This window comes from Malus sylvestris, chromosome 11 (genome assembly GCF_916048215.2).
Source record: "Malus sylvestris chromosome 11, drMalSylv7.2, whole genome shotgun sequence".
Lineage (NCBI taxonomy): Eukaryota > Viridiplantae > Streptophyta > Magnoliopsida > Rosales > Rosaceae > Malus > Malus sylvestris.
In genome coordinates this window covers 1425737-1448706 of record NC_062270.1, presented here as the reverse complement: position 1 = coordinate 1448706, position 22970 = coordinate 1425737, and the positions used below count along the sequence as shown (strand labels likewise).

General features: G+C 38.0%; 4 protein-coding genes across 4 annotated transcripts; 2 read left to right on the top strand and 2 right to left on the bottom strand.

The window, feature by feature from the left end:
• Positions 1–175: 175 nt before the first annotated feature.
• On the bottom strand, positions 176–3956 carry LOC126589861 (enoyl-[acyl-carrier-protein] reductase [NADH], chloroplastic-like). The gene is made up of 13 exons (XM_050255297.1): positions 3743–3956; positions 2893–3206; positions 2231–2340; positions 2081–2136; positions 1908–1992; positions 1779–1826; positions 1552–1626; positions 1370–1481; positions 1237–1288; positions 1097–1148; positions 948–1005; positions 728–826; positions 176–640 (listed from the first exon to the last, which is right to left on the bottom strand). The coding sequence occupies exons 2-13, from the start codon at positions 3167–3169 to the stop codon at positions 486–488; spliced, it is 1179 nt and encodes a 392-aa protein (XP_050111254.1). The 5' UTR covers positions 3170–3206; positions 3743–3956; the 3' UTR covers positions 176–485.
• Positions 3957–5943: 1987 nt separating this feature from the next.
• Positions 5944–8903, top strand: LOC126588695 (protein NRT1/ PTR FAMILY 7.1-like). Its single transcript, XM_050253804.1, has 5 exons — positions 5944–6348; positions 6468–6603; positions 6750–6967; positions 7066–7625; positions 7800–8903. The coding sequence occupies exons 2-5, from the start codon at positions 6468–6470 to the stop codon at positions 8749–8751; spliced, it is 1866 nt and encodes a 621-aa protein (XP_050109761.1). The 5' UTR covers positions 5944–6348; the 3' UTR covers positions 8752–8903.
• A 734-nt stretch (positions 8904–9637) lies between these two features.
• Positions 9638–10699, bottom strand: LOC126589002 (AP2/ERF and B3 domain-containing transcription factor At1g50680-like). The gene has a single exon (XM_050254176.1). It carries the CDS (start codon positions 10697–10699, stop codon positions 9638–9640), a length of 1062 nt encoding a protein of 353 aa, XP_050110133.1.
• A 2439-nt stretch (positions 10700–13138) lies between these two features.
• On the top strand, positions 13139–16746 carry LOC126590915 (zinc finger CCCH domain-containing protein 14-like). The gene is made up of 3 exons (XM_050256434.1): positions 13139–13384; positions 14453–14513; positions 15664–16746. Exons 1-3 carry the CDS (start codon positions 13297–13299, stop codon positions 16421–16423), a joined length of 909 nt encoding a protein of 302 aa, XP_050112391.1. The 5' UTR covers positions 13139–13296; the 3' UTR covers positions 16424–16746.
• The last annotated feature ends 6224 nt before the right edge of the window (positions 16747–22970 follow it).

The window sequence follows — 22970 nt, the reverse complement described above, 5'->3', positions numbered from 1 at the left end:
TTACGATTACTGGCACATTCTTTTAGCAAATGTGTGTCAAGCTAATTGAAGAAGACATTGATCGTCCCCATGTACTAGAGTTCGAATCCCGCTCTGTGTAGGTTAAAGTAGTGTAGATCATTGCTTTTGAATGATAAAAGTGGTGCGTGCGTATTGAAAAATTTACACAATTGCATTTGTAGTACAAAAAACCCCATAAATTTGAACTGCTCAAATACCAAAAGCGGGTTCAATTTATAGACAAGTACTAACAAGCGTAAACCAGTATCAAACACAATTTTAAGGTAAACACATATCGAATCAAGGTTTTCGGAAACTGTTAACGTCCCTACGGTAAAATTTCTCTCATGCCAAAATGAGGCCATTGGCCAAGACATCGGTGATTCAGTGACTCGGGGAGGGGTAGCACAAACTAACTGCATTTAGTAGCCCACGGTACGATGCATCACTTGGGATTACCGTTCGGCCAGCCAGCCTAACCATCCTCAGTGCTGCGCCTTTGGAATGTTGAGGTTCTCAAAAATTGGGCTGTCAACTCCGACGCCCATTGCGTTCAAACCATTGTCTACGTATATAACACCGCCGGTAATGGCGGAGGCCAAAGGTGATGCCAAGAAAGCAGCTGTGTTTCCTACCTCCTCTGTTCAACGAGATTTGAGACTTCAGTATCTATAACCATGGATAAACGAAAAGGTACAAGAAAACAAAGAGGAGACCGGCAAATTACCTGCGGATAGTTCTTTTTCTAAAGGTGCGTTGGCTGATGAGTAGTCGATCATCATATCGATGAATCCAATCGCTTTTGCAGCACGGCTTCTTAGTGGACCTGAAGTTAAAAGAAACAGAACTTGAAGCTTAACTTGGTCATCTTAACAGTGTATGTAAACAAACTTCGTTGATCCAAAAGCATTCTAGTATTAACGTAATCCAAAAGAAATGTACGGTACCAGCAGATATTGTGTTGACTCTAATTCCCTTTTTTCTTCCCGCTTCAAAAGCGAGCACCTGAGTAATGCCAAGTCATGTCAAAAGACTTCTTGGAAGGAAACGAAAGTGGGATAAATTACATGTGCAAGTGCGTGGAAGAAAAACTCACTCGAGTATCACTCTCAAGAGCTGCTTTTGCAGAGCTCATACCTCCACCATATCTGCAAAAGATAATTTAAGAATCCATCATCGTAAAATATTAGAAAATGTAACTCGATACACAAACGGTGATATGCATAGAAAAGATACCCGGGAATGATCCGCTCGGAAGCAATATATGTAAGCGAAATTGAAGAACCGCCTGTAACCAAAAGATTATGTTAATTTGAGTAAAAGACAAGTAAAAGAAAAAAAATAGTGGATAGGTGACATGGAAGCTTGCCTGGATTAATTATTGGGAGGAAATGCTTGAGTAAAGAAACATAGGAATAACTCGATGCAGAAATAGCGGCGAGATATCCTTTTCTGGACGTCTCCAACAGAGGTTTAACAACCTATTAACGAGATAACTTAGTACGCGTCAGAAGATAGAGTACAGAAATTCTATTATGGTTACTACTGTACCTCTGGTCCGTTTGCAAGCGAGTGCACAAGAACGTCAATGCTGCCAAAATCATTTTTCACACATTCAGCAGCTTCCTGCAAACATAAAAGCCAGATTCAAGAAAAAACATGTCGTTTAAAAAAGTCTGTGATGTGTATATTAAGCTGAGAACTGGTCACAAGCTCCAACATGCACCGTAAAGTTTTTCTACAAACATTTAGAAGCAAATATGAAATTTAATTTATACCTGGACAGTCCAATTACTGGATCCTGCGTAGCGCTTATTTGTTTTGATCTGCATGAAATTACGCCCAAAAACGTATATGAATCCAATTTTATTTTTCTTTAATATAAACTATATATTTATCTCCTTTACCTCCTCGGGGACATCCTCAGGGTTGTCAAACACAGCATCTAGGGGATATACTTTGGTAATCTCCATCAAAGAACCATCCGGTAATCTGTGGTATTAAATATCTTGTTAGAAACTTGGAAACTATTCATCAATTTTACCGGTTAACAGGATTAAAACCAGATTAAACATCTTACATGCGTGATTCATCAAACTTTCCACGTCGCAGGCTGGACTCAAAAATGTTCAAAGCCTGCACATAGACTCATCGTAGTCAGTAAAACATATCCAAAATGTAGAAGATAAAGGAAGATATAAAGTCCTAGCGATCGGGCCAATCAACTTACAGGCACCCATGTTCCCACAAGAATTTCAGCACCTGCAGCAGCTAGAGATTTTGCGATTGCCCAACCATACCCATTATCATCAGCTACACCAGCAACAAATGCCCTCTTTCCTGCACAAAGCACATCCATATGTAGTTGGAAAGGTATTTGCTCATCAAAACGCAAGTACCTAATTGGCATATGGACCTGGGAATATATGCAATATTCCAGATGAGAAACCATCTAAAAGCTAACAATTAAAGGAAATCTTTCTGCATATAAACCATCGCCAATTAAATGTAGCTAAACAAAATCTAATAAACATCATCTTGAGAGTAATGTTATTCCTCCAAGTATGCTGGCTATAGCTACAGTCACCTTTTCCAAGTGGATGCATCCGAGATTCCGAATCAAGAGTAATTATCTCAGTAGGGAACCAAAAGCTTCTTTATGATATGTAGGTACGAACTTTCTGCTTTCTTTATTGCAATACATTTTTCATTTGGAAAAAGTCCATTACCACAATGTATGACATAAAAGTGAATTACAAGAGAGAAATCACCAATATGAGCTTCGACAACAAGAAAACACTGCGTCTATTCTAGTGAAGGGGAAGAAATTAACTCAAAACAAATAAATACTGAGCAAGCGTGTAGAATCAGATAGCTAGAAAGAATATTAACCTTTCAAATTGATTGGTAACCCCGAGACAGGTTTGTTTTCACTAGCCCCAGCCATTGCCTTTGTAACAAACTTATCCAATTTCATAGATGATGAAGTAAAGCACCTCTGGAAAGATTGTACAGATGATATGTGGCATGCACTCGAAAGTTTAGTCCATGAAGCCACCTTAAAATTGCCATTAAGCATTGCAGTGCTCGACCTGAAAGCTCTACGAGAAGAGGAAATGCAGGGTCTGGCAGTTGCCATTTGCAGGCTGGAAGCAGCAGTTGTTGCCATCTCTGATAAATGCAATCTCACGAAGGAGAACAGAGATCTACACAACACATTACACTAAACCATAATTAACATCCATAAAACCGCGAAAGTAAACTAGCAATAGGTTCTCGAGAACACAATACTTTCAAACATTATAAAGGAATTCTCTTTTATCCTGTTTTGGAGCAAACAACATCGATTTTTGACTATTATCCAGCATTTCCACCAAATACTGGTTTTTTTACACTAAGATAAACAAAACCCTTTTGCGGAAACTCCCAACCCATGAAGGAAATCCCATAAATTTGCCTAAAGTAAGCTGAACCCAGAATATATAGACGCATATATCCGCCATTGAAGCTAAATCCAGAAACTTTGGGTAAAAAAATCATAACACCAGAATAGTAAAACCCTTCTCCACCTTAAACCCCAGTAAATTTCAACACCATCATCTCACATCTGAGGGGGGAAAATTTCCAAACTTCAACTACATTTCACAAAAACCTCAGCACCCAAGTAATTGATCTGAACCAGTAGCCCCAACAGCAATACAAGTAACAAATTGAAAAGATGAATGCAGCATAAATTTCTTACCTTTGGCTTTGTGCAATTGGGAGCGCCAATGTGGAGAGCGCAAACAGAAAAAGCTGTGTATTTTTTAATTGGGAAAGAGAAAGGGGAGTTGGGATTTGGAAAGACTCTCGTTCTTATCAGCTTTGCTCGTTAGAGAAAGAGAGAGGCGCTGAAATCTATGATATGCTTCTCAGTGAGGGTGAGAAGTGAGAACTCTCGAGCGAAGAGGAAGTCGCAGTGTCAAAGAGAAAAGAAAAGGAGTTAATTGCAAATGTGGCCCTTGAGCTTTAATGGGTTTTCCACTTTGATCTTCAATTTTCTTTCTTCACAAATTGGTCTTTGAACTTTTCAGATAAATGAAGTGTCATAACCTCATTTTCGCCGCTTACACGTTCTCTCTTTATTTTTTGATAAATCAAGAAAAATCAACAAGCATAAGTTGGTATCGAAGCGTGCAAAAAGGAAAAACGGGTGTGTAAAATTTATTTTCCCTTTTAAATATGTGTTGAATGAAGACAATCGTTACGTAAATTACAAAAAAATTAACATAATCAATGGTCGATTTTTGGTTGTTGGAATGCTTTGTGATGATTTTGGTGGCACCTTCCTTGTCCTGCAATTGGTCCATCTAGATGAGTTCCTAGGTCCTATTTGTAGGACTAGGATCTCGAAGTGTTTCTTATCTGTCTAATTGATTGGAGTTCGTGTATCTAATTGTAAAATTCGTCAGCCACTAGCACTATGCTTTAGTAGTATTACTATTTTCCTTATAGTGAGATCTCAAGTTCGACTTTCATAAATAACAAGTTTGATATGTAATTATGATTGATACATATTGTTTCGTCCAATTTTTTCACCCGAACATCTTTATATGTAAAAAAAAAATGTATAATTGGGCGTTGCTTCTGCAATGAATATTTTTTTTCAATTTTCTAAGAAAAAACTGTTACAACTTTTTGTGATAATTATGTTACGTATAGTGATTAGTTACATTAAACATTTTAATCCTAGTTCTTCCAATTTAATCAATTTTAGTGCCGATTAAAAAAGAGTTTGCACAATAGAAATGTTGCTATTTTATAACCGAAAACCAAATACCTGAAAATCATAAATCATATCAGCTAAAAGGGTTAGTTCATTCAATCTCTTTCCTTACTTCTTCTATTTCTAAGTTCTCTAATTTTTTATCGCTCTCATTCCTGTTAAGTAAAATGTAAGAAATCGAAATCACAACAACCAGGATGCCCAACAAATTTCCTTATCGTGTTTTGTTTTTGGTCATTCAAAGGCCAACCAACTCTATGTCCATATGTTGGAGTTTGACATGTTCCATCTAGACACGATGAAAAGGTGATCAGCAACGTATAGTAAATTGTTCCGGACTTCCATGCAATCCAGACACGACTAGAATTGTCTGTAATTAATGCAGTTTGTGGCCAATTTGGAATCTCCAACCTCCGTGTTTGTGTGTGTATATATTGCTATACACCTGTAAACAACCCAAATCAAAATCCTCCTCTTTTCTCTTTCTTTTGGTGATCTTCTTGGAATCCATCTCTCAAAAGCTCAAAACTTCACATTATATATATATATTGCTATAAACCAGCCAGCCAGAGCTAGATACGGAGCATCAGAGATAACTCAGATAAGCTTGATACATTTTGGTTCGGTGGTCCTAAGCTTTAAATTCTATCAGTTCCCTTGAAGAGAATGGTATTGAGGTACTGTTTCCTTCATGAAATCAATAAACAAGAAAAAAAACTATAAATTAAAATTTATTTTCTCCTCTATTTCTTCACTTTTATAGGTTTTTTTTTTATTTTTTTTTATTTTTAAGTTTTGGTAAATAAATATATATTTTTTAAGGTGGAAGAGAAGAACATGTGGAATAGAAGAGTTAGGGTGCCACCGAAATGTTGGAGATTTCACAATCATTTTGTGGTTTAGAATTTATAGTTGTGAAAATTCTCTATTTGTTAATACTAAACAGAAGCTGAGTCGTAATGAACCTGTACTTGTTCGTGAACTTAATTAATCAAAATTTTAAGCTTAATAAATCTCCTAATTTTTTGGTCTAAAATCCAAGATCCGAAACTTCAAACTAGTCAGAGATAAGAGATGAAAACATCTGAGTATTTCTAGGGAAATTCGTAACTGAAGCCTGAATATGTGGCACTTGTCATCACCAAGCCTTCGAATATATAAGTCATTTGTTACACTCACACATATCACATGCAAAAGCTTCGAGTCTTTTGATTCTCTTTGATCAAGAACTGTCTCTTTGTTTCTCTTGCGATCGATATATTTTCTGTTATACAGTCTCTCTATATAAGCTGCATTAGGGTTTCAGTCTGATTATGAGTTTTCGAGGTTTTTCGAGTAGTTTGGATTGAGATTTTGGGTTGAAAGAAGGGACTAATTGGCCAAAGGGCCATTGCTTGGGGTGAAATATTCTTGTTCAATTTTCCACCATAAATGACAAAAGGGTTTTCCGTGTTTTCTAGTTTTCCGGCAACTTTTGTGAATTGGCCTACTACATTGCTGTTTGTGATTACCGATCCACGCTCTTCCTCATCACCGGAGTCCGGCTCAACAATTTCAAGAGCAGTGATCAAGTTTCGTAAAAGGTTGGAATATCCAACATATTTCAGCTATCTTCATCATATATTGTGTAATAATGTAGCTTTACAGTTAATTTGTTATCAGTAGCACATAATTAACTTAGTGTCCCCTACAAAATTGGCAGATGATAAGCGAAGCCCCTAACCGAGACATTGAAGGAGCAGAAGTTGTGGATACAAACATCCATGAGATAACTCAGGAGTCCAAACCCACTGTCAAAAAGAGAGTAGGAGGATGGAAACTTGCACTTATCTTGCTAGGTACTCATCATCGATGATATTCACTTTTCCTAGCATATATAGATTTTGCAATTCAAGATTATTTTCCATATCTCTCCAAATAGTATTAGGGAGAACGATACACATTTTTCTTCGGTTATATTCATGTTATGTCTTATTCGGTGCAGCGAACCAAGGCCTAGCAACACTAGCTTTCTTTGGTGTAGGAGTGAACTTGGTTTTGTTTCTGATCAGAGTTCTTGATCAAGAAAGTGCCACTGCGGCAAACAATGTCAGCATATGGACTGGAACTGTTTATTTGTTCTCTCTAGTTGGAGCATTCCTCAGTGACTCCTATTGGGGTCGTTACTTAACCTGCGCCATCTTTCAAGTCATCCTTGTTCTGGTATAATATATACTTTTCTTTTTGAGATGTCCCAAGTGAATTTTTTGAATTGTTCTTCAAACATACATGTATAACAAAACTTAATGTTCGTTAATCAGGGCTTGGGGCTATTGTCCTTGACGTCTTGGCTCTGGCTGATCCATCCGCACGGTTGCGGTGGTGTAGGAAATTACTGCCAGCCAACATCCAAAGTTGGTGTGGCTTTCTTTTACCTATCAATATATCTAATCGCACTTGGATACGGTGGCCACCAACCAACTATTGCAACATTTGGAGCAGACCAATTCGACGAGAGTGATCCCAAACAACAATTTTCGAAAGCAGCTTTCTTTGCTTACTTCTACTTTGCACTCAACGTTGGGTGTCTTTTCTCAAACACCATATTGGTTTACTATGAGGATAAAGGTTTATGGACTCTGGGGTTTCTGGTGTCATTAGGATCTGCTATCTTAGCCCTAGTGTCATATTTGGCAGCATCACCTGGGTATCGGTACATAAAACCATGTGGCAACCCGTTGCCACGCGTGGCTCAGGTATTCGTGGCTGCCTTTAGAAAATTGAGTGTTGCTCCAACCAGCCCGGATAATCTTTATGAGCTGGAAGGAACAAAATCTGCAATCAAAGGGAGTAGAAAGATTCTCCACAGTAATGAGATTTTGTAAGTAATATTGCACTTTAACTGTATGTAAGTTAATTAAGTTAACTGTCATCTGCACTTTTATCCTTTTTATTTTATCATGCCAGGAGTGCAAGATGGCATTTTAAGAGTAATAGAAGCTCTCTGATTTAATAGTTTTATTAGTTTCCTAATATTTCAAGTTCTTTTTGTTAGGTTTTTGGACAAGGCAGCGACAATAACCGAGAAGGATCAAACTGCAGACGAAACAAATCCATGGAGGCTTTGTACTGTAACTCAAGTTGAGGAAGCGAAATGCGTACTAAAAATGCTACCCGTTTGGCTTTGCACCATAATTTACTCAGTGGTGTTTACACAGATGGCTTCACTTTTTGTGGAGCAAGGTGATGTGATGGAATCCCACATCGGAAAGTTTCACCTTCCGGCCGCCAGCATGTCTGTATTTGACATATGCAGTGTCTTTATCTGCACAGGACTTTATCGCAATTTCCTTGTGCCTTTAGCCGGAAGGTTAAGTGGGAACCCAAAAGGCCTATCCGAGCTTCAAAGAATGGGTGTAGGGCTTATTATTGGATTGTTGGCAATGGTTGCGGCCGGTGCCACGGAAATTGCTAGGCTCAGAGGTGTTACACCAGGTGAGAAGGTAAGCTCACTAAGCATATTTTGGCAAATCCCACAATATGTTCTTGTTGGTACTTCAGAAGTTTTTATGTATGTGGGACAACTTGAGTTCTTCAATGGACAAGCCCCGGATGGGATTAAAAGCTTTGGAAGTTCATTGTGCATGGCGTCGATATCTCTCGGAAACTATGTGAGCAGCTTACTAGTTAACATAGTAACGCATATTACAGCTAGAGGTGGAGACCCTGGTTGGATCCCAAATAATCTGAATGAAGGTCACTTGGATAGATTCTACTTCCTCATTGCAATTCTAACAGCTTTGGATTTTGTGGTTTATTTGTTTTGTGCTAAGTGGTACAAGGGAATCAACCTCCAAAGCTCTGAGCAGGAAATTGAGATCATGGAAAATCAGAAGGGCAATGATCTCCAAGGTTCTGGGCAGGAAACTCAGATCACGGAAACTCAACCCGGAAGTTCATCAAATCAGGGAAAAGCACAAGATGAGGCAGTGCTCAACAAAGTTTAAACCTTAAGTTTTATGTTCCTTATTTATGTTCTTTTGTAGGCAGTCTTTCTCTTGTTTTGTCTTTGAATGTAAGCTTAAGTTTTAAAATAAAGATATTGCAGAGTAGAGGATGACTTCTCCTTTTTTCACTTTAAACCCTAGCAATTTCAACACGAGATCGAGTAAAACATTTGAACATTTAGTAGTTGATCAAGAATCAATATGATCTAGGTCAAGCTTCACAAAATGCTTTCCAATTAATGTGTTTCGAAAACAACTTGGTGCAAGTGCTTGTAGTTCTATGCTTAAAAACGTTTACCATGGGCCCGAAGTTCTGTATTCGAATTCCCCTTCTCTAGTATCGCTTGTCGAATATTAGAATGGTTAGAGTCCAACTCAAACAAATGACAATGAGATTGATCCCACCAAATGTTTTTTCTTGTGGGATTTGAAAACCTGATTGGGAGAAACATTGACATGTGTATTGGATATGTTTGAAATAGAAATGGACATTATGCAGAAGCAGAAAGCAACATCATTTATATTGATTAAAGTCGTACCCGGTGCACAAGGTTCCCGTTTTACGCAGGGCCTGGAAGAGGTGAATGTCGGCTAGCCTTACCCCCATTTATGGAGAGGCTGCTCCCAAGAACATCATTTATATTGATGAGGGTAATATATTACCAAGAGAGAGAGGTAGGGGTCTTGGCTGGGACAATATATATATATATATATACAGGCTGTAGCAACAATGAAACTTTAATTTGACGGATCGTGATGAAACTTACATTCCAAATTGGTGAGTTGACAGCCTAAAATAATCAAAAGCATTAGGACCCAAGAAATTAAGGATAATTTGGAGGAAAGAAAAACCCTAATAAAATGATCATCTTCTTCTCCTAGACGGTTAAATAATATTCACACCAAATAGCCTAATTCCTTTTTCCTCAGCTATGGGTGCCCTGTGATCTTCACTATATTTACCTTCACCTTTTTGAAACTTGTAGCTGCTACATTCCCCCAAATTTAGTTCCAATTTTACCTGCAAATCCTTACACTCATTGGCCTCCTCAACAAAACATGATCTCTTGCTTTCACCTTCACTGTGCATTACATCAATTAACCAAAATGTAGTACTTTCTCTATCTTCCTCTCTTATCACTTGACCATCACTCTCACATGCATAAAATGTGATCATATCATTTGCCTTCAAATTGTTTTCCTTCACAAACCTATTCCAACCCCTTGTGAACACAAAGCTTTGGCTACTCCTCCAATAGCAATACCTAAACTTCCAAACCCTCATGAGCTTGTCATAGAAAACTAGCTCAATGTCCTCAGTCACATTTTCTTCCACATTCTCACAAATACAAGGGAAATACTCGACCGCGTATTTCTTCGGAATCACAAGCCTATTGAGCTTACCCACATCACTTGGAGTAAGTTCTTTTTGGAAGAGTTGCCGACACAGTACTTGTACATCCCCATGCACTCTTATTGGGTTGGTGCCCTTGCTCATTTCCTCAATTTGAGATTGTGCTTGGGACCTCACAAAGGCATCAAATTTGGATGGATAGGAACCATCCCTAATCATTTTTATTATTGCCTCTGTTGTGTAATGGTTTTGGAAATCAGGCTCTTGAATGGTGAAGTTGGTCCAAGGAAAATTTCTATGCAAATCTTTACCATTTCGAAGCTTGACTGCCGCACTATCATAAGCCATGGCAGCTTCCTTCTCAGATTTGAAGGTGCCAAGCCAAATTCTTTGGTGGTTTGCATATATTTGTGCACCCCAGTGACCATTTTGTTGTGGCACAACCCCTTTGAACTTTGCAAATGAGACATCATTGTCGTGCCTCGCGCGCTTATTCTGATGTAGCAGCGCAAAATCGGTTTCGTTTGAATCTGAAGTCTCCAAACCCACATTTCTTTGGGCACTTGAGATCATGATTGATGCATCTTCTGCCATTGTGAATGATCTCAAGGGAAAAGATAAGCACAATATTGACATGGATGTGAAGACTAATTGATCGAGTATTACAAAACTGCAAAGTGATCAATGGCATTCAAGAAAAGCATGATGAGGGAAACTTTTAACATTGCAGACATGGTTAACTTTGGGAGAGTTTTTGAGGGAGAGAATCTGAAATCAGAGATTTGCATATGCTTTCGTTGCATGAACATGGTTTGTATTTGAAAGGCTGAGGGTTCAAAATATTAAACTGAATTAGGTAAGTAACAACCAAATTAAACACATTATTCTAGAAAAGATAAACCAAATTTTCGAGTGAAAAGTCAAGGATTAATCGAAGAAAAAATGAATTGAAGCGGCTTTATCTTAATTTAGGAAAATTAATTAGGTGTCACAGCCTCAAACTAAATAACCCATTTTGTTAAGCATATAGTTAATTACAAGTTACAAGTAGATAGCTAGGTGTTTCTTATGGGGGTTGGATCGAACATATGGGATAGCTGGCTAACATGTTATAAGTTATAACACTCATCTATCAGTCTTGACTAGAAGTTTCCGATTATAAAGTTATTAATTGGATAAAAAATAATAATTTAATTCATTAGTTAATCACAATTTATATAGCCGACCCTACTTAGTGAAATTTTTTGTTGTTGTTGTTGTAGTTAATCATAATTTATGTGCTAATTAGAGAAGAAAACTGATGATGTGTCAGATGCTGTTCATATGTATAGCTGGGATGCATAAGAAAATAGAAGTGAAAATCACGTATGCAGATTGCACACGCAAGATGTTTGTTCCACTTTCATTAACAAAGGATCCCCGAGTATCTGCATTTAGTTAACAGGAGTGTTCGATTTCAGTTGAGTAAATTTGCAATATATAAGAATAAGACACGTCACAGTGATACTTTCATTCTCAACAAACAAATATCCTTAAATAGGGATTATAGCTTCTAAAATTCCGCCTACTGTAACTACGCGTGATGAAATCCAACTATGGAGATTTTCACTTCTCGTGCCAAGTCGGAAAACTAAGGGGAAACCCTAAAGGTTTATCTGAGGTAAAAAGAATGGGATAGGTCTAATCATCGGAATGTTATCGATGATTGCAGCTCGTGTCACAGAGATTGCAAGGCTCAAGCATGTGCCGCTGGTGAGAAGATAAGCACTCTAAGCGTATTTTGGCAAATTCTGCAGTCTCGTTGGTGCTTCAGAAGTTTTTATGTGTGTTGGTCAACTGGAGTTCTTCAATGGTCAAGCCCAAGATAGGATAAAAAGCTTTGGAAAGTTCACCGTACATGGCTTCAATATCTCTTGGGAATTATGTGAGCAGCAAGCTGGTCGATGATCTGAATACATGTCACATGGACAGATTCTACTTCCTAATTGACCTTGAGGGGCCTGAATGGAAATTTAGATCATGGAATGTCGAGAAGATGTGGTGGTTAGAAGAGTTTAGACCTAAGTAGCTGAAAGATGAATTTGGCATAAGTTTTTGAATAAGCTAGCTTATATCTTGCAGAAGATGAGAGCGATGGTCTCGTTTGGTATGGATAGAATTGGAATGGACATGTTTTCATCTTGAGTAACCAATGTCTTGGTCTCTTAATTATTTTCATTTATTCCCCTACTATACTTTTAAGAAAAGTAATTTACTGATTCCAATCCAATCATCTGTATCGAGTGAGCGTTACATTCTCCAACACCCAATTACTTTAAGGGTTTTTTTTTTCCAAAGACTTTAAGGGTTGGTTTAGAGTTACTTAAATTTTTTTAAAAGCAGCTTTTAAAAAAAAAATGTTACAGTTAAAATTGTGTTTGGTAAATGGAAAAAAAAAAAAAAAATCATGAGTGTAAAATAGTAGGAAGCAAAAACAACTCTACTTATACTTCTAAAGAAAGAAAATGTTTTTTTATAGGAGGTAGGTGAACAATACCAATTAATGAAACTTTCGTATTGACAATCTTACCCTGTCATTTTTTGCTAAAAGAACTTTTAGCACTACAGTTTGCCAAACAGTTACCTGCTTTTTTCACAGCTATTTATCCTCATAGCATAGCACCAATTAAAAAAAAAATACAACAATCCCAAACAAGTCCTAAGAATATTAATTTACCTACGGCATGTGGCATGCATATTAAGGGTGGGAAGAGAGAGAATCTCTCATAAGTCAACCTCATTTGGTATATTAATCTGGCCCAACCCAGGTTTAAATCAAACCCAAACCTATGATCCCTTCTATAGTTTCAATGGAAAGCCCATTATAAAATTGGATGCCGTAGGCCCCACCTGGGAGATTTTGATACCAATGATCAAATGATAACGTCACACGTCGCGCACGTGACTCTCTATGACGGTCTCACACATGACAGACAGACAGACAGTCGTTGCAAAGATCAATCGCCAAAAAAAAAAAACACTTGCAAATTATTAACCGCATTTAAATTGCCATTTCGAGTCCGCTTTACCCCTGTTTCGCGAACCCTAGACAGTTCAATTCAATCTCCCTCTCTTTCTCTCTCTAACTTTCTCTCTCCTAGGGTTCCGTTTTCTACAACTTTCTCGCGGTTTCGGGCTCTCTGTGAGCGGTAATGGAGTTCGGAGGAGGTGGCCGGAAGAGGGGCAGGCCGGAAGCTGGGCACTTTAATGGCAATGGCGGCTTCAAGAAATCCAAGCCAGGTTCGTCTTCCCATTGCTTTCAAGCTTCAATCTTTTGTTCGTGCTTTTCCATATTTTTGTATCATGCCGATATGTATATATGTAAGTTATATGCATTGAAGGTAGGGTTTGGTGCTTTGATGTGCTTGTTCTGCTTTTGTGCATTTAACTTTTTTTGTAGTCGATTTCAATAGTTCAGAAGGTTGGATAAAGTGGTTAAATTAAGTTAAGAAAGCTTCCAGCTTGTTAAGAATGAAGGAAAAGTATTTAAAGAACGTTGAATTTTGCTGTCAAGTTTAAAAATATCGGAATTTTAGTTCATTTGAGTTTGCTGGATATTCGAAGAGCCCGGTCTCTTTGTTGCTATCTCATGTGGGCACTCATATTGGGTTACCCAACTGATGATCATAATGTTTCTTCAAAAGATTGTGCTCTTTAATGTCTTCATGAAAATTGTTTGCTTGTTGGGTGAAATGTAATTGAAAGTTGGTTATGAGTGTTTGTGGTATCTATTATCTTCGTTTTTCAAAGCAGGACTTTAGTTGTAGTATAATTTGTGCAAAAGACACCCTTAAGACAACATGTTAAAATTATGGAATTTTCTATCAAGTTGTAAGCCACTTACATTTTGCCCTTTTGGTTTTGGTTTTACTTGAGCTATCTGGTATTGCATTTTGGTGATGTTATTCAAGTCAAAGATGGAATCCACTGTTTTAAATATTATTTGCTAATGACTGACGAGGAGGAAGGAGATGAAGAATCCTATGTTCTCTTCACATTTATCTGAGAATCGAAGCATCAACGTTTTGATTCAAAGTTAATAGATTGAAAACCATAATTTTAAACTATCTTTTTGTTTCCTCTTTGTTGGTTTAAAAAGTACAGGGTTTAGAGGTCTGTTTTTATTAGTCCGTATAATGGGGTTTGATCTTACACTACTTTGATTCTGCAATGAAATTGGTGTTTTATACATATTTTTTTACTGCTAAAAATGGCAACATGGTGATGAATAATACATTGTTAAAGTTTTGAAGATTAATAATCCACTGTAAGTGTAACTGAGGGAAATTAATTAATGTTCTGCAACAGAAATGGAGTCCTTTCAACCTGGTATAGGAAGCAAATCGAAGCCATGCACAAAGTTTTTCAGGTTCTAATCTTAACTTATCTAAAATGAATAGCCTAAATGTAATCATGCATATTGACAAGTTTAAGAAAAAGTTTGTTCTTCAATTTTTGCGAGTAATTTGGACTAATGAAATGGGCCATCAAAGCTTTGATACAGGTTGAATCATCTGTTCTAATCATGATAACAAAGACTGAACAGATATCGTTGAATGACAACAGTTCGATTAAGTACTTACTGGATTCTATAACAAAGACTGAACAGATATCGTTGAATGACAACAGTTTGATTAAGTACTTGCTGGATTCTATCTAGTTTATCATGTTTGTATGGGATGCAGAAGTTGTCCTTCATATCATGGTTATCTATAGTTTCTTTCTTGCTTTTGAAATCAAAGTGACTGAAGCTGCAGAACTGGTCGCAAAGTTTTGAAACGGTTTTTTTATGTTCAGACTATACAAAAAGTAAAATGAATTAAGAATTATTAGCGCTATGAGGTCAAGTCATTTTTTCTTTCAAAACTGTCTGGGACTCCTTGTGCAAACTCGGGGATATGTAACTTCTGTTTAAATTGTGACTTCATTGATCGTTTTCAAAAAGTTCCTGGTTCTCTTTCAATTTTTGTATAGGGTGAAGTCTAAGTCATGGTGGCATTTTTATATTGTAAACAGAGCTTTATTGCGAATTATGTACATTTCCAACCTCAGACTTAACTCTTAAGAGCTGTGATAGTCCTTTATGATAGTGAATCATATGCAGTGTTAGTATGTTATTATTTTCATTCTATTATCAGGTAAGGGTGGTAGTGATGTAATTGGATAATAGAAGATTGGCCTTGCATCATCTTTTGGAAGACCATGCCATTGCTAATGAAACATGATCGCCTGAAATATAGTTGACTAAGCTTAAAAATTCCACTTAGTTTCACAACTTTTAGGATCTTGATACATTTCTAAGAAACCATGTGTTTTTAGCCCGTTGGGCAGTGATTCTGGTGAAGAAACTATTTTAAGTTTCGTGTTTTCCTATATGTTCCATAACACAACCTTTCCTCAACTGAGCTTATGTATGATATTTTCTCTTTGGCCCATTTCTGATATATAGTTTCAGGATTCTGTGACATTTTCTGTCTGTCATATTTGGGCTCAGGAGTTTTTGTTTTATTTATATGCAGCACTTCTGGGTGCCCTTTTGGTGAGGGATGTCATTTCTTGCATTATGTTCCTGGTGGCATCAAAGCGGTGTCTCAGATGACTGGTAGCAACCCAACTCATCCTCCTCCTCCTAGAAATTCAGCAGCCCCACCATCATTTCCAGATGGTTCATCTCCTCCAACTGTCAAGACACGGTTGTGTAACAAGTACAACACAGTTGAAGGTTGCAAGTTTGGGGATAAATGCCATTTTGCGCATGGTGAGTGGGAGCTTGGTAGGCCCACTGCTCAATCCTATGAAGATCCTCGTGCAGGGGGAGGATTTCCGGGCAGGATGGGAGGTCGGATGGAGCCTCCCCCGCCAGCACATGGAGCTGTAGCAAGTTTTGGGGCCACAGCCACAGCTAAGATCAGTGTTGACGCTTCACTTGCTGGAGCCATAATTGGGAAAAACGGTGTGCACTCAAAGCAAATTTGTCGCGTGACTGGAGCAAAGCTTTCTATAAGAGAGCATGAAACAGATCATAAGCTGAGGAACATTGAGCTTGAGGGAACCTTGGACCAGATTAAAGACGCAAGTGCCATGGTTCGTGAGCTTATTGGGAACGTGAGTTCAGGTGCTGGAGCTCACAACATGAGGAACCCTGCTATATCAGCCTCATCTGCGGCAAGCAACTTCAAGACTAAGCTTTGTGAGAACTTTACTAAAGGTACATGCACCTTTGGGGATAGGTGCCACTTTGCACATGGACAAGAAGAGTTGCGCAGGTCGGGGATGTGATTTCTTTCAATACCTCTTTCGTGTTCTCTTACCGTTCTGTTGTAGGATACACTTATTACAGCATTAATTTTGTGTTTGTTAAATTTTTCCAAGAATGCAGCTTCCTTAGTTTTCTAGGGTTTAATATTCGGAAAATTTAGTAGTTTTTCCACCTGTCTTTCGGAGTCAAGTTGAGATCTCTTGGTTGAACTAATCTAGTGAATAGTGATAAGAACAGGCCGCCAGTTAGCATCTGCAGTGGCAAATGCTAATCCTGGCTGCTTGAATGTGTTCATTTTGTTTTTATCAGATTAAAGGAAAATGAGATGTTGATTTTGTGCTCACATCTGTTTAGGGTTTTTATTTCAAGTTTTTTTAAGAATATTGTTACACCTGCAAAATAACTCGCTAAATTCACAAGAAATTTTTTTCCTGCACGTTTCAAACTGTAATTTGTATTCCGAAAAATGTAGAAAACGTAAGCAGCCGAATATTTTCCTTGGTTGAATCTAGAAAAGATGGTGATAAGATTGGGGCAAAAGGCCCTGTACATGTCGACTAATTCTTTTAAGGCCCAATAAAAGTGAAGTAGGATTCTCTTACTCTTTTTTTTGTCTTATTCTCTATATAAAAAATTCAAAATAAGATGTAAATATGGTGTAATCGTAACCATTTAAATAAGGGAGGATGAAAGGGGAGAGAATCCTAAAGTTATCATGTTGGGTGGTGTATTCATGTCAACTAGAAATTAGGAGGTTTTAGGGTTTTTTTTTTTTTCCTTTGAATCACGAGTTCAATACTAATTTATAAGGAAAATATTATTGGCACTCTAAAAATCTCATTCTACACTCCTCACAAGTGTATTTTTCTTTCATAATATAGAAAGTTTGGAGTGTAGGATGAGATTTTTGCTATGCTAATAACAATTCTCATTTATAAATGACTTATTTGGCAGTTTGACTAAAATTGCTAATCCCCACTATCATTGTACAAATAAATATAAAACAAAGGAATCAAAGAATTTGAATAACGCAAGGGAGCTCGATTGGTATTCTAAGAGTTTGTTTAGATGTACTTTTGAAATGACTAAAAGCGCTTTTTGTGAAAATGTTTTTAGAACCAATCATTAGTAAAAATGCAAGTAAATCCTGAAAAAGCACTTAAAATTCTTCCTGGAAAAAGCACATAACTGGTGCTTCTTGCTGAAAATACTTTTAAGTGTTTTTGAAACCCAAAAATATTTTCTCTAAAAACGATTTCAGTTATTTTAAAAACATATACAAACGAGCCATAAAAAAGTCATTGTGCACTCTTGTAGCAAAGTCATTAAGGGTGGATTGAGTGCATGATGACTTTATTTCGCTAATAACAAATCCCTAAAGTGGATCACATTATTAGTATTGCTTTTGGAGAAGAATTACTAGTATTTGGAGTGAATAAAAGAAGATTGCAAATATGCAAATGTAAATGTGAGATAAGTCAGTTGATCAAAGCCGCAGTGTTTCTTCTACCTTGTTTCCAAGTTCAAAATCTCTTTTTTTTTTGAAAGACGAGTGCACTCAACAGGTGACTCAGCCCTTTTTCGTTTTCTTCTTTTAGTCAATTGATTCAGCTCATGTCACTTCTTTTTAATTAGAGATTCCTAGCTTATCGGGTGAAAGTTCAAATTGATGAGATCAAATCTTCTACACTAAAAAAGAGTTGTGGCCCAGTGACCTTCCTAAACACTTGTCCACTCAATTACTAACCGTAATTCCCCTGTTAACTTCTATGTACTCACGGATTCCCCTTCTTACTTTGGCTTATGAGATTTTCAACTCTCACCCAGCCTCCATGTCCAAGCACTGAACCATAAAATCAAATATCCAAATGCTAGAAATGGACGACGTCACTTCGAAACCTCCACAAATCTCCGAAAGATTTCAGAAATTTTCTCTGGCTTTCAAAACCAAAACTTTCGAGTTCTTCGCCGAGGAGGACGCCGACGACGCCGACAGCTTCGCGCTGCTGGATTCTGCCGAAGAGGTCATCATGGACCTGAAAGTCGTCGTCATCAAATCTGACACGGCTGTGGCGAACAAAAACCCTCCCGAAAAGCCGAACTTGAGGGGAAAAAACTTAAATGTAAATTATGTAATTAATCAGCAAATTAGTATCACATATAAGAGACAAAACCTTAAATCCAAAATAATTAACCACAACTTAAAAATCCATTATCCATGGGTAAATTTATTAATCTCATCCCATATTATTAAACCCAAATTATTAAAGCTTAAACTGTCTCATCAAGCTCATCCATTATTCTAAACCCCAAACCCAAATTCTTGAGGCTTATTTGTGTTGCTTGCCAACAAGGCTTTCACCTCAGATGCTCTCTTTCCTTCCCTTTCCATCTCCTCTTTCATCTTCATCTTGCGGTAACGGATACCACAGCGGTTGCAGAGCGACTGCAATAAAAAATTTCCACTTATATATCTGTTAAGTTCCACATCAAGAAAAATTATGCATGCATGCATGCACGCATATAAAAAATATAACGTTAATTTTTCTTGTCATAAACCTGTCGGGCACGAAGTGCTAAATGGTGCTCATATGATCAATAGAGCAACGCCAACAAAGGAAACATGTTGTGATTGGCTCATATTTTGAGCTAGCAACAATAAGGTAACCCGTGAGTGGCTTTGGGGCTTGATTAAAAGGCAAAGCAAGGAGCATGTTTTGTGGAAGAAAATCATGATTGTGTTTGTAGTCATCATTTAAAGTTGCTACAAAGGACAAAGCAAGAATAGGCTTGCTTTTGGACTTTGGAAACATGACCCCGTAAACTTTGGTTTTCTTTATGCAAGTGTGCTTGCTTTCTTTGTAATTTAATGTAAAGAAAGAAAGGGGTTGCATGTTAAGTAGGGATTGCCGAGTGAGAGGGGAAGAGAATTTGTGGGAACATCCGAGGAGAACACAAGTGGTAGAAAAATATAGAGTGAGAGTGAGAAACTCTTGGGGAGAATGAGTCTCTTAGTAAAATTCTGTGAGGGTACAAGGGATTGGGGTTTGGGTTATGTCGATTTAACTCAAGTGTATCTTGTACTAGTTATTCTCATAGTGAAGAGCAATATCTCTCGGAGGACGTAGGCAGGTTTTTGCCGAACCTCGTAATTCTCTTGGTGTCTTTATTTCTTGTATTTTATTCTGTTCAACTGAGTGTGATTTTGGTGAGGTTGTAATCTGAATCTCGTTTCCGCACTGACAAACGGCCCAGGCACAACAATTGGTATCAGAGCTTTGTTGGAAGCTTTGGTTCATTGACGGTTCAGATTTTTTATTCACCATGATGACTACAAACATGTCATTTTCAGTTGAGAAGTTTAATGGGAAAGGCAATTTTACTCTTTGGCAGATGAGAGTAAAGGATGTCTTGACTCAACAAGGCTTGGCTAGAGCTTTGAAGGGAAAAGATGGGAAGCCTCAAGAAATGACAGATGACCAGTGGGAGGAGCTGAAGACGCGTTGTGTTAGCACGATTCGACACTGTATAGCTGATAACATTATCAATAATGTTATGGATGAAGATTCTGCGCCTGCACTTTGGGAGAAGTTGGAAAAACTCTATATTGCTAAGAGTTTGACCATCAAGTTGCATTTGAAGCGGAAATTGTACAAGCTGAAGATGGATGAAGGTGGGAATCTCATGGACCACATGAATGAGTTCAACGGATACTTGGATCAATTGCGGAAAGTTGATGTTAAGGTTGAGGAAGAAGACAAAGCCCTCTTACTTCTTACCTCATTTCCAGATTCGTATGAAAATCTTGTGACAACCTTACTGCATGGAAAAGATACAGTAAGTTTGGAGCAGGTGCAAGCTTCTTTGGTGTCTTATGATACACAAAAGAAGAAGACCATTGTTGATGGTGGGCACGAGACTGCTTTAGCTGTTCAAGGTTGGAATCGTGGAAGAAAATTGGGAGAAGGATTTGAGAGAGACAACAGGTTCAAATCCGGTTCCGGAGGCAAAGGTCTACAATGCTACAATTGCAAAGAATTCGAGCATAAAAAGAAAAATTGTCCTTTGAGAAAAAGAAAGGATGATCTTGGTCCGGGTTGTAGCAATTTTGTGGCGGAAGACTTCGAGTATGCCCTCTAGGTACTCGAAGCAACACTTCTCCTGGTGATGTTTAGTCTTAAGTGTTGCAGGGGTTTTGCAACAGGTGGAGCTATGGGATTCACAGGTGATGAGATGGTCATGAGGTAGGAGGAAGTGTGGGAATTTTGTCTGGCTCGATGGGTTGTTACTGGAAACGGGCGCGCTGATGAGTTTCCAGGTTGCAGACAATGAAGAGGAGGAAAACCTGCTGGAGGAGACGAGGATGTGTCGAGATCCTGTCTGAAGCTAAATTGTGATTTTTAGCTTGCAGCAGCTGCACATGCATTGGCAATGACTGAATCGAAACAGGACCAAAGAGGTTGATTCAGGGTGTGTATGCTGGTACGTAAGGCCAATGGACTTTGGTGATGGGTGCAAGGATTTTTACACTGTATATTCGCCAAGGTGGAGATTGTTGTGATTGGCTCATATTTTGAGCTAGCAACAATAAGGTAACCCGTGAGTGGCTTTGGGGCTTGATTAAAAGGCAAAGCAAGGAGCATGTTTTGTGGAAGAAAATCATGATTGTGTTTGTAGTCATCATTTAAAGTTGCTACAAAGGACAAAGCAAGAGTAGGCTTGCTTTTGGACTTTGGAAACATGACCCCGTAAACTTTGGTTTTCTTTATGCAAGTGTGCTTGCTTTCTTTGTAATTTAATGTAAAGAAAGAAAGGGGTTGCATGTTAAGTAGGGATTGCCGAGTGAGAGGGGAAGAGAATTTGTGGGAACATCCAGAGGAGAACACAAGTGGTAGAAAAATATAGAGTGAGAGTGAGAAACTCTTGGGGAGAGTGAGTCTCTTAGTAAAATTCTGTGAGGGTACAAGGGATTGGGGTTTGGGTTATGTCGATTTAACTCAAGTGTATCTTGTACTAGTTATTCTCATAGTGAAGAGCAATATCTCTCGGAGGACGTAGGCAGGTTTTTGCCGAACCTCGTAATTCTCTTGGTGTCTTTATTTCTTGTATTTTATTTTGTTCAACTGAGTGTGATTTTGGTGAGGTTGTAATCTGAATCTCGTTTCCGCACTGACAAACGGCCCAGGCACAACAAAACATACAACCATTTACTGTGTGCAATTAGAGGTGGCAAATTAACCTAATGAAATATTAATGGTACCCGTTTAGTTTGACATCACCATAATATAGAAGTGAGAATGATAGTGGTGATGATGGTGTAAGGTGAAATCAAATTAAATAGGTCATAATGAGTACCATTAATTAACAACTCAATGGATAAATTTGCCATCTTTAGATCCAAAAGACACAACCCAATGCCTAATTGTTATAGTAAATCTGTGGTGTCTTTTCTTCATATAGAGTTGTTTCTCTTAGTCGACATGCCGATAATGATATGCGTATTATATGGTATTTAAGAGTTGAATTATGAAATAGATTAATGATTCAAAAATGCTACTCTTATAATTTAATTGTATCATCATTTATATCATCTCTCTAATAAAAATAGAACCCACATGCGTTTGCAGGTCCTATCTCTTAAGGCCTAGAGAACCTTTACGCCAGTCTAATAATTTTGAAAAAAAAACAAAAAAACAAAACTTGATAGAGTGGTGTGAACATACTTTAGGGCCCAGAGGACCTTTGCGCCACATTGGCGAGTTGGTCACGCGGCAGTTAAAATTACTGCATATTAGGTTTTCATCCAGCTTGACAGTGCGGACTTTCGTCAGGTTCCTTTTGCGGGAGCCGCCGGTTCTCGATGTTTTGTTGGTTACGTCGATGTCGCAGTAGTCATCGGGTTTTGGTGGCTTTGGGACATTGTATGCCCTTGAAGTAGTACCGACAGCAGGGTTGGTATAGTTAAACTTGAACTGGTTACTGGCCTGTCAAACAACAAATAAGATGGAGCAACGTTAGTATTAATTGACCATGCATGCATGCTTGAACCCACGTAAATATATGAGCACTCGAAATAACAGAAAGAAAAAGAGGGGACAGTCGAAAATTTTGGTGGTATTTATCACACTGTTACAATTATATATATGCACACATGCAAACATACGTATATACATATATATAAACTAAAAAGCAGTAACCTAAAAGAAAAATGGATGAAGTCTCTCCCCGGTGAGAGTTTTTCTGAGCTAGTCTCAGCCGTCTTCTCTATCTCTTCTTTCTTTCGATCCGTCCTCTCGCAGCCCTAGTCCTCCCCAGTTTCTTTCTATCCTCCCCATGCCATTTATCCCCAGAATCAGCCCTGTTTCACCAGCCCAAATTAACTCTAATAGGATTCTCCAAATCTATAGCCTTCAAGTGCTCTATACTATGTACAGATCCTTTCTATCTATTTCCAGTTCGGATCAGTCATTCAATCATCAATCTAGGGAGCAACCACAACCTATCAAGCATTTACTTACCATATCCTTCTATCCCACAAGAGATTTAATTGCTAGAGATATTGCCCTC